A 12,694-nucleotide genomic window follows, 5' to 3' on the forward strand; every position below is an offset into this window, starting at 1 on the left:
ATTATTAATCATGCAGAAAAAATGGGAAGATCACATAGTGAACAGAATTATTGTCGCTTTCTACTTCACTTCATTAAAAAAAATTGCCGCAGTGCAAACCAACATGAATTCCCACAGATTTATTGTAACTCATTCAATTCTGTAATAACAACGTCAAATAGATCCGCTCACAGTCGTCGTACGATTTCACTGACCAATGACGAAACATGGAGTGTTGTACGCGCTGAACAGCGACTAATATTAATAAAGCCCCCCCCCCCCCCCCCCCCCTTCAAATCCGAGGACAACAGTTTCTGAGGGAAACCACACGTGGGCTGTGTCATCGTGCAAGAGGACGGCACGAAAATCACTTTAACTGAGACTATTTGGAGAGTCCGGGTTTACATACGTCCGCAGTCTTTTGCGCCAAAAAGCAGCGTGTTCCTCTGTGACCACACCAGGTGTAACGTTGTACTATCACCGAAACAGCCACGGGCGACACCATGGTCAGCGACAACTGTCAAGTTACAGGACTGCGTTGCTCCATCGTGTTAAAGCATTTGTTAACAAACAGCACCAACTGTGTACTTCTGAAGTGAAGTCGCACAGAACTTTGCTCGCTGCTAAACAAGGGTGATAACTCGAAGAAATTTACAATCATAACGTTATAAATTTCGTGCCAAATCACACAACGAATTTTTAACTTCTTAGCAGTTCTGTAGGCGTTGCAAATACTTGGTTGCGCCAAAAAATCTTCTTCATACTACGAATTGAGTAACAAAATCCACAATATATGTAATAACCACATTCGATAGAACTTGCGTTGGACATACGACAATATATCTTCAATTCTAGAAATTTATGTTGGCCTACCTAGCACCCAAGTTTAAAAGTTCGTGTCCACCAGTCTACAGGAATGACTCCCATATGTACAAAAATTAAAATTATCCTACGACTACCAAGAACGAAGTACTGTACACGAACTATTCCAGTTTTGAGAAAGCCGAGTTTGTGATACCGCGGGGCACTGTATGCGATACCGACGCGGTAGACTACACGCCGGAGGCGCAGGACAGCGCGCAAGCAAGAGACCAAAGCAAATAGCCCAGTCCGAGAGCGCAGCGCAGCTGTCGCTGCAACGTGGCAACGGCGCGCCAGCGCAGCCAAGCTCAGACTGGCAGGCGGCGGTGTCCGACGTGGCAACGCTGGACTGTTATATAACCTCTGCGTGCCCACCCGCTTGTTACGTCATCACACATCTATGATCGGACAGTCACGTTTCCTACAACGTGAGAATAGATCGGTCTCATTGATCCCGTTCCGCAAGAGTCCACGCCACACTCGCTAACGGGATGTCGCTGCGCGATAGGTATCAGCGACGATGAATGTTCTCCTCAGCCATGCTGCCGCCTTATAAACCCAGCTTTTGCGCGTGTAGGAGACCTGCGACTTAACATCGAAGACATATTCCAGCCGCTGGGAAAGAAATGAATAATGCTTTGTCAACGCTGTATTTTGTTGAAACTTGATGATTGTTGAACAGAGAGCACTAGCCAAACAATCCGTAAGAAAATCTACAGGTTTCTCACAATGTGCGGTTAAATGTGCATCCAATTTTCTAGTAAGATACAAATTATATGATTTTCCAGAAGTAATACATCGACTAATAACATATACTGGAAGGCAAAAACCACTGTACCAGACATAATGTACTACGTACACTCTGTGTTATAAAAAATAACAACACACTGCGTTATGAAATTCTCTGCTAACAGCTGGTTTTTCCGCTGGGTTATTCCGCCAAGAGCATTAAAAATGACGAACTATACTCAAAGGTTAATGAACATCTGAGGTCTTACTTGCTTGTACACTTTCTTTTTTTGTTTGCGCGACTACATGACATTCAGCTGAAGCACATTACAATTGTGACTTACATCTCGAGTGCCTTCTTCACTAATCAATGCAAAAACGGAAAATCAGCTGAATAAATCAAGGGGTACACGCATGTAATTTAGCAATTCAGGAGACATGAGTTTGTCAAGTCTACGACATGGACACTTGGGACATTCCTCAAGTTAGAACTGTAAAAGGGCATGGAAAAGTAATCATCGAACGCTCCTTGCAAAAAAACAAACTTGCCACAACCAATTTAAAGATACCACGGATAACCTAAACCTGGGGGATGTAAGCGGATTTTCGCCACAAACCTCTTGAACGTGATACCAGTGCGAGCCACATCCCTCTCGAACGCGAGTCCACTACCTTGATTACTGCGTTACGAATCCAGTAAATCGCTCTGCCACCAACCCTCGCCACAAATTAGTTGAAAATAGGGCACACACGGAAGTAACTGTCACTGAACAAGTTTTGTAGTCTACTTGTATCACACCCGCGCAACAGTCCACACTTCAGATGTGGGATCGTACTTCCTCAGCTCTTGTCCGGGTACACTGTAGAGAAACGTGGTGCAACGTTACTTTCGTTCTGCGCACCACTCTACAGTGTTGCTTCTGAATACTACTGTGACAGGTCGAAGGAGGGATGGTTGGCTACTGGAACTCATCTACCTCACTCTGTTAGCGGTCTAAAAGGCCTGAAGCACGCTCACAGATATATGAGATTATGTCAACTTACGACAAGCAAATCGATGTAAGCAGAGCATTGTCTTCTACAGGGATACACTGACGTCACTATGATGTCACTTTGGCAAACCAGGGAAACCCTATATTGTATAATCAAGTTGCCGCCTCCGTGGGCTGGTGGTTAGCGTCGCCACCAACTGATGCGGAGGCCCCGGGTTCGATTTCATGTGACAACCTCGGATTTTTCTGTGGTGGAATGGTTAATTCAGTATCATGAGGCCAAATAATACGCTAACTGATTAAACTGGCATTCAAGAAGTTGAGAGGCGACACATAAAAGGCTTTATGCAGAAACAGAAGTACAACTTCCATCAGCTATGACCGCTCTAGTACGCCATTTACAGTGATGACCAGTTTCAGCAAACTACAGCGATCTTGGCTGTTTGAAGTTGTACTTCTGTGTCCACATTACTCCATATCGCCTCCTAACTTGATAATGTCAAGCATATAGATAAAAGGCTATTATCTGCATCAAAACCCGACGACAGTAAATTAGGATGGTCAAACTATATGCAGCAGGTAAATCTGTTTTGGTGAAAAAACATTTAACAGCTACAAATGCATGTTGGTTAAGCTCGTTGCACGTGTCTCGTAAACCCTAATATGATTTGTGGCCAAAGTCTATGAGCCATTTACACAACACTGTCATCGAAATTAACTTTCTTCGATGACATAGACTCGTTTGTTTTTTGATCTTCGGTCCAAAGAGTTGCTAGATGCATCTTTTCACGTTGGACATTTACTGTCGCAATAATCGTTGATGCCACTCATGCAGTCAGATTTACAACTTTTTATAACGGGACAACCGCTGTTCTTTCAAGGAAGAATGAGTCACACTTCACTTGAAACCACAGGCACTATCTTCAATCGGCAACTACACAAGTGCGTGTATTCATCCGTCTCTAGTGACTGGACGTCTTCTGCTCCTCAGTGGCGATCGAACAACATTTTAATCGAATTGTGGCCAGTTTTACATAGGTGTCCGATAATTCATCAACTGTTAATGACGGAGAAACGCCAGCAATGGCAGCCACGGCTTAACAGTGTCTGCTCCGGATGCCCTCGATTCGGTAGCCTCACCTGCCACAGGAGCCAGTCACGGAGCAGCAGGCGTGTGACCTCCTTAGATCCGGTTAAGTGGGCGCCATTGTTCACCAACGGCGCGTAGGCGTCCACAGCGGGGCGCGACAAGAAAACCGGCAACATGAGGCCAGGTTCTACTATACAAAAGTCGTCTGTAGGAACATCAACGTTAAAGAAAATTTGAAAAAGCTCTGGGAGTGTTGTTACGGCTTTTACAAAGAGATGAAAGACAGCATACAATATTGGGTAATAAACATGGTTTGGCACATACGTTTCGAATGAGAAATACTGTATTCCTTGTGTTTTATAGCTCCTTTGGTTACGAAAGATCAAACTGAACACATGAAAAAGATACATCCTCAGAGCCAACTACAGACGCTAGCAGAAGATGAATAACTCATTACATAATCCATCTGCACTTCCAAAAACCACTCGTTATTCTGTTTACTTGTTAATTGTCATTCGGGTTGGTTAATTTTCTCAGCACAGCGATTAACATTTCTTCCCAATTTCGCACCAAAAATGTTGGGGTGTTATGCACGGAATTTGCATTCAGCAGTATCGGTTCGACTTTCCTTTGAATATGTCAGAGTATATTCTCTTGCCCATGCTTACCCGACAAAGTAGAGTAATTTATGAAATATGCAGTAAACTACTTGATGAGAACACTGTGTACATGTGGTGGATGGCAACATAGTAATGTTCAAATATGGATACATAGAATGACAAGCTTATGATCAGCACCTCACCGAAAGTTCGAGTTCCAAAAGGTCATTAATGGCCACATGATTAGAAACTGAAGAATACTTTCTAACAGTTACAGGATACCAGTTGGGGCTATTTCAGCACAACGAGTTGTATAGTAGGGAGTGAGCAAATGAATTATTAGTGACAGAGGCAATGAATTGAAAACGGAAATGGCTCTGTGTAACAAGCCATTCAGAATTCGGCTAAAATCTTAGTTTCACAAGTGGAAAACGAAAATCAGGACGACTAGGGGCGTAATAACGCAATGGTTGCAGGATAATTTACGGCCTATGCAATGGGTTCGTAAAGTTGGTTTGATATATTGTGTTCTAAAGATGGGCACTAGTCTGTAGTAACCAGTTAAGTGGAAAAAATACACACCGCTCAAAAAATGGCGTGATCCGTATCGAGAAATTGGCTCGAAATACAGACCGGTCGCAACTTGGTACGATTCGTATCGAGAAATTGCCGGTGCGGCAGGATTGGAGGGTAACAGAGCGTGGCGAATACCCGTCACGGACGTGAGTCCAGTCAGGAGCCAATGTAGCTGAAACATAAAAGGAAAGCGACTAGGAAGTAATAACCAAACGGTTTAGGCTACTGTGAACAATGCAGCCGAGTGGAGTGGCGAGCGTAAACGCACGTAACTGAAACTCCTAATACTGACCCGAGTAGCCTAATGAGTTCCGAATCATGTAAAATGCTACTTGTTTGCACGCATTTACTAATAATGAGAGAGATTTACTGATATCGGTTGTTTCCGTGTCTCTGCCCTGCAAATGAAAATACAAATTTCTTTTGACGTCACTACTACTCCTTCAAAACGTGCTTGCCTGTAAAAGACGCAAGACAGTGCTGATATAACTTTTGGCACTGTTCACCATACCTCGTAGTTATGGTTATTAATAAATGTACATACATCTTAAACAACAGGGAAAATTTGATAATCGTGCACTAAGAAACGCAAACGATAAACTACTGACATTACCTATGATTTCTATACCAGCTGAGGGTAGCTTGAGCCTGAATGATATTACTTTCCGCGTAGTATCGAAAACCGTTATCTATCTGCAATTTTCCGCCACACCGGCAGGTGCAGTCGCCTTAACCGTTAGGCAATCCGAGCACGTCTCCAGGAGTTGAACTATACACTTTTATTGTCGCCAACTTTTCCCAAAAATTGCTTGGGACAAACTCTGGCACTAGTGTTCCGAAACAAGGAGCGGGAACATCGATATGTGACGAACATAGTACAACGAGAATATGCCGCGACACGCTTCCACCATCCTAAACCTTATAGTTCATTTGGAAGTTGATGTATCATAGCACGTGAAATGGAGCAAAGGTCCTCCCTATGCACTCCTTACTGCTCACTAAAACAACAAAGCATTTGATGTGCAAATAAAAGCGTCGAAGAACACTTCTGTAAAGACACATGACTCCAGAATTCGTAGAATTCGCAATAACCATGTATAACAAATCGCAGTACTTTTTGGCCGCGTTTATGGAATGCATGCACCGACTTATCATTGAGCAAAAACCAAGCAGCATGCTACGGTACTCCACATAATCTGTTCAGGCTAGGGAGGTATTAGGGCGCCAGTTACACAGTGTTCCAAAAGGCTAAGGTCAATATTCAGGGATATGACAGCAACGAACATCTTCGATACTGTGGAACAAATCTCTTCAACTGCAAGTTCCTTGCTTTCCATATTTTGTGAGGAGGTAGTATGCATCAAATCAAGAAAAATTCTCTGGTAAACGTGGGCTCTAAAATGCATGCCTTTTAAGAGCTATGAGCAGCTGTTCAGTAAAAAAGATGTTTCACAGTAGCGAAGATAACGAGTGCTCATAGCTCTTAAAGTATGCAATTTAGAGCCCATGTTTACTTAACTTTTTTCTATAAATGATCGTTCCTATCATATCCCTGAATATTGACAATTGCTCCTATTTAGGGCATCCTGTTTAGGGACGCCCACAAGTTGGGTGTAATCTGGGGTTCCTTACATCTGCTTTTGAATGAACGTAGAAAAATCTTAAATTAGTAACATTTTATAATTCCGTTGACGCACGAGAACAAACGCTGAAATTCAATCCAATGTAAATAATGTGCATCCGAGTTAGGGATCCTATTAGTTTCCGCACTGGATGCATTACAACAGCAACAATATTGAACACAATGGATCCACAGTGTATCCAAATAAAAACTGACTGTGAGCATCAAATTTCTTAGGCATCAATTAAGGCGAATTGCGTGACGACGTTTCCCAGCTCAGTTGGACGTCACAAAATACCAACTGGTTTCCAAGATTAAACTACAACTGGCACCAAGAAGAAAACACTTTGTTCAGTAGACACTACCCGTGGAACTATGTGAACTCGATCACAAGACGTAGTTAGTAATGGAAGTACGAAGAACTGAAATCTACTGTCACGCACATTTCCTGATACTGACACAATAGGAGTGTCGTAAATCCACTTAACACATTCACTTCAATAAAGGGCTGGCATTATACTAAAACTTCATTTATTCTGTTGCAAAAATTTCCATTCAGAATAATGAGGAGTCGCACGCACGAAGCAAGATTCTTCCGGGTTAGAATAGGGATCAAAATATGCAATAATTTCAACTTGAGCGGTATTACAACTAGGAAATTTCGGTATGACTCGTATCCACGCAACTATACTGATACAAGCTGCTCGTTATATAGTTTTAATCTGAAAAAAAAACGGGAGTGTGTGGGTGCAAGCTATCTCGTGCTAGCTGTTTAAGCAATATTTCTAATCGCAGCTTTCTGATCAGTTAATACGGCCTATATACTTGGGGCATCACCTCGACTCAGAGGTACTGTTTACCAAAAATCTGAGTATGCCCTTGAGTCGTGATCAGAGGATTCAAAAAACTAGAAGGGTGCCTATAACGCAGAAGCACTGTTTAATGAAAATCTGAAAATGTCCTCGAGACATGATGAGATGATTAAAAAATTAGGATGCCTATAACGCAACTGTCCTGGTCCTCGTCACGTTTTGGTACAAAAATTCACTTTTCTGGCAGGTTCACACTCCGTTGCTATTTATAGTCTATGCTAAAACTGAAATGCCTTCATGGAGGATAATGTCTTATCCGAAGTGAAGAAATTCATGCAAGATACCTTTACTGCGAAGTTAAGTAACTTGCCCACAGGACATTGGATAGTTACACGAGAGTTGAGAGACGGCCATAGATGGTGTAAAGAAGTGTCCCTTTATCACACAGAATAATTTAGAATAGTAATGATTTTAGGTTTCGTGAGAGACTTTCAAACCAACGTTACTCCTAAACATGGAAACTGTGTATAGATGACCGCTGATTAGTTTTACCAGCGTATCAACAAAAATTTCGTACTAGGGGTTAGAAGAAAAGCAATGAAGTACGGATAAACTAGATACGGTTTTGTGGGTAACCAACGGAACTGAGGTAGTCGCTACTGACTGCTAAACAAAACACACTATCGATTATGGATACTCGGTGCAACAATTAATGGTAAGTGGTACCAAAGTATGTATCTACTTTAACTACCAGTGCAAAATCGCATACTTAAACTGTAGACATCTGCGAATCGCTCAAGCAACAAGGCCACTAACTGCTCCAAAAATAGTATTCCTCTGAAACGTAATTATCTTAAATAATCACTGAAAATCAGACTTGTGAATCTACTATTTTATAAATACTATTCAGTGAGTCCACACTAAACTTATCTAGTTTCACTGTTTTACATTTTACAAACTTTTTTACAACTGGTGAACTACAGTACTTAAAATAATACTAGGGCAAAGCGATTCCCATTTGGTCAGTAAATTTGTGTGTTATGGATTGGAACCCTTTCTAGAAAAGCCCTCTGTGTTAATGGAATCCTTGTATGAGATGAATATAAAGTGTGATAAAAGAAACTAAAATACAAATTCAGTGGAAACAGATTCCAATATAACATAAGGGGGTGGCAACTTAAGTCACTGAATACCATGATAAACATCCCGTCACTACGAAATGCCTACGCCAAACTAAAGAATTAGACGAAAGACGTTATACGCGGAAATATGGTACTGCGTTCTTGGCCTATTACTGCGACTTACTCAACAATCTATCATAATGAGTACAATTAAATCAGTAACCAAACCATGGCGTGACATACACATAAAAATTTGTCAGGAATGAAACTCATGTTGTCAGACACAAATATTGCATTTACCACCAACAGACAAAGTCCATGAACTCCGGGGTTTGTTAGCACGCAAATATTGTACTCAATTGTGCGAAAATGTACGCTATGCAAAATACCATGAACACGAAATTAATCAATAGACATATCAAAAGATGCATTACTAGTATGTGCTCACAAATACTGTATTCCAGAACAATAAATAACCATAGCGTTCGTAAATGAAAAGATTAAATTATTTTCTGTTAAGGAAACTGGACAAGTAGTAGGGCATGTAGCAAATCGTCTCCAAAGAGATACGCAGTATTTCACATTTAACTATTTCAGCTCCTTAAATCTCATATCAAAATTTAGAAGAAACGTTTACAAATAGGTTGTCACTCGGTATTTATCCATTATAGTTTACAGACCCATTTGACATGTGTGCGAACACTAAGCCTATGCAGTTTTCTATTTGCAAATTTCGTCTGTAATTCACTTGTACTTAGCGCTCGTTCATAGGCAACTACCACATTGTAGAAAAGTAATGATACACGCTACGAATAACTGGTGTGTACTGGCCATAACCTGTTTGCCACGAACAATGTCTTGGTGGCAGCAGCATACTCTTCGGTCTTACAGTTAAAAGAATAACAACTTACTGCGCGCTTACAGTGTAGGTGAGTGTCACTTGTCAAAATTATGTTCATTAGTCTTACCCCTACCAAACATAACTGTGGGCAAACTTTAAACACGCAGACAAAACAATATTAACAAATAGTCTCACGTAAGGCACTGCAAATTTAAGCCACCAAAGTTCTCTATGCATCTTGTCTTCAACAAAATCACACACAAAATTACTTCTGGTTATTTGCGGGATGCTTTACAACATTCTCCCGGTTTACACTGGTCGTGAGAAATAGCACATAAACAAGGTTACCAGTTTAGTAAACAAAACTCATTTAGAAAGTTATAGTCTGTACAAAGTGTGTACCTCACGTACTTCGGCCTATGGCGTAGATACTGCAAACCATCTTTACGATATGATTTCCACTACTTCACTGAACTTTGAAGGGATACTCGAAACGTGATCTAAATAAAGCAAGTACGGCATGGCCACTAAGAACCAATGAAGAACACATTTAAGTTTTTATCTTAAAATTTCCATGTGTTTTGTGTAAAGTGCGTAACAGTTATGTGAATTCGTCGTAGTCACTTTAGATACAACCTAATCTCTGTGGCCATGTTTCAACATATATCGCGAAACGTACATGAACTGCCTTACATGTCTGAATCGTCGTATTCTAAATCAATCTATGACAAATGTCACTTATTCAATAATGGATTTCTATTTGCGAAAATTAGCTCGATCTTTCACGAATCACACTTAGAAAAACATGACAAAGATGTGTACGATTGATAATTTGCACGACAGCCTACCACAAAACATTCTACAATATATAAACGTTCAATATACGTGAACTTGACATCAGCAGAAACTCTGATCGTACACTACGTGTTAACCATATCTTCCCATAGTTTCAAACATTGCTCGCTACGAAATAAAGGAATACCTAACACCACTAAGAGAGAGAGAGAGAGAGAGAGAGAGAGAGAGAGAGAGAGAAATCACGACGTAGTGTTACAAAAATTATAACTGCTAAATATTGATTATTATGAAGAAGTATAAGCTGTTTGAAAATAATACCCCTTGCCTCTAATTCACCAAGCAATGATGCATGACAGTTTTTAAAAGAAATAATAGCAGAAAGGGGAGGGAGTGGTGATTTACACAGTGGGCGGCACATCAGATATGCTGAAAATCTAAACGAATACACCAGACCACTGACATATCATATGTAATGTGTATACATGACGTGGACAGATCGCATTTCTATGAATAGATAAAACGCTAATTTCAAAAAAGGACCTGACAATTCCTTCACAATTTACAGTGTGACAGCTACTACGAATAAACACCATTAACCTGAAAGCTAAGATTAGTTAAATGTATCTACTATGTTGCTGCCATATCTGCATCCTATCTTCGGGCTTTCCGCATTCGAGAGCTACAGCGCCCCCACCATACTACGTCATACATGTTTGCCGCCTCCTCTGTATCACTTTCAAAACAAAATTAAAATCACACGCGTAACAGTCAGCGGTGCTTAGTCTGATTTTATCCCCTAGTGCTGTGCTTCTGGAATTTCACACTAGCGACTTGTCTTGCACGTTAATAACATAAAATGAGAACCACTGAAGAAAGAAACTGTGTAATGAGATACTAAAAACGGTAACATTATCACTATACAGAAAATATTGAAATGCGACCTTATACGTGGGTATTGCTCAATCTGAAATTCCACGATTACATACAATTCGAGAAACTAAACACCAAAACAACAGAAGACATTTATAAAGGTGGGGAAGCATGCATTGACGAAACTGTCGTTTCAAAATTAGTTACTACACAAATAACATCATAGACTGAAATAATAAAAAGGAGCAATCCAAAACAAATGATCTGTGTTTATGTTGTTCGTTAGGACTCACGGCGTCCGGAGTAGGCAGGCCTGAGTTCGATGTTCGCTGTCGGAGATTCCGAAGCTGAAAACAACTCACGTCGTGAAACACTGCACACACTGGCACCTTCTAGCACATCCACAACACCATAACAACAAAAAACACCTAAGACAACAACACTCGATGATGCTGATCTGGTATCACCACCATTTTTCCCTTGGCACCAAACAACATACCGTTTAAAATGTTCTCGGATGCGATCCTCACGGATATTCTCCGGCAAATTTCCGACCCACAGATGACGAGTCTCTCTAACCATCTTGCGCTGAACTCTTCATCGGGGAACCTTCACGTAGCTTCTCTCGGCAGGAAAACGTACGCACGAAACATAATAAATCCGGCGATTCCTGCACAACACATTACTGCTGTGGTTCTCCACACTAATCTACAGTTGAGTGACGTCACCGTGGCGGGATCAGAACGAAAACCTTGCTAGGCTCGCCGACTGGGACGCTACGTCGCATTGGCGGGAATGAACTTGCTTCGCGCGAGTTGCGCAGCCGACTGGACGAGTCCACTGCTAGAGTGTCACGGAGGGGAGGCCGCCACCGGGGAAGGAGATCAGATCGGGTCGAATTCAGAGTGCAGAACAGGGCTGTATAGGGAAGCGTCGCTGTGCTGCCCTGTGCTCTGTACAGTAACGTACTTGTTGTCGTTAATCAGTTTTGTTCAACACTTCGTGCTATCATCAATGCAAAACTTGTTTATGCAATGTGGAATTAGAGAGTACAACGCTTTTTGTGGTTGCAGTGAAACGATATTTCTCAAAGAGAGGATAAGAACTGGAAGCGTGAATCGGAAGTTAATGTATTCGGATTGCCCTGTTATTTACTTGTATTACAGCTGTTTGAACAACGTATTTTAATGTCTTAAGTCTGTGCCGTAAACTCTTAATAAACATATTTTTAGTTAAAATCATTTAATACTAGCCATCCGAAAAAGCATTTCGTGGTTAGCACATTCTGAACTTTCATAACGATCCACAAAATGTACGGCTAGAGAAAATTTACTTAACATTAAATTTCATACATATCAACAGTTACAACCTTTGGAGATTTTGTGTGTTCATTGGTAAGCCGTTAAAGATTTATACATCAGCAGCCATACCCAAAGTCGCTATTTCTATAGTTAACTACACAGACAATTACTTGCAGCACTGTAAGTAAACCTTACGTACAACTATAGAGACACTACACATAATATAGTACTTGTGCTTTCTTGCCTAATGGAGCTTTATTTTATTTATTTTTAAAATAAGCCTCTGGAGTTTCATTTAGTTGGTCTAATAAAAACAGTGCTAATACTTAGGTTGAGGGGACAAAATTGATACATTTCGCGATGAGGAAGTCCATTCATTTGTACTTTGTACACAGAATTACATTGACTGATGCGCACACCTGAAATAAATATGACAATATTTGTACTTCCGGTCGCTTATGACGTTTAATTTGTATGCTTACCAGACGTCTTTCAGTTTGAGTA

At 40.9% G+C, this 12,694-nt stretch overlaps 1 protein-coding gene across 1 annotated transcript in view; it reads right to left on the bottom strand.

The window, feature by feature from the left end:
- Window positions 1-11,564, bottom strand: part of LOC124594435 (protein split ends-like) — a 364,635-nt gene extending 353,071 nt beyond the window's left edge. The window contains exon 1 of the mRNA XM_047132811.1: window positions 11,389-11,564. Coding sequence (XP_046988767.1) covers window positions 11,389-11,471 — 83 coding nt within the window. The 5' untranslated portion in view covers window positions 11,472-11,564. The remainder of the gene's footprint in view (window positions 1-11,388) is intronic.
- Between the last annotated feature and the right edge of the window lie 1,130 nt (window positions 11,565-12,694).

Source organism: Schistocerca americana, chromosome 2 (genome assembly GCF_021461395.2).
Source record: "Schistocerca americana isolate TAMUIC-IGC-003095 chromosome 2, iqSchAmer2.1, whole genome shotgun sequence".
NCBI classification, from domain to species: Eukaryota; Metazoa; Arthropoda; class Insecta; order Orthoptera; family Acrididae; genus Schistocerca; species Schistocerca americana.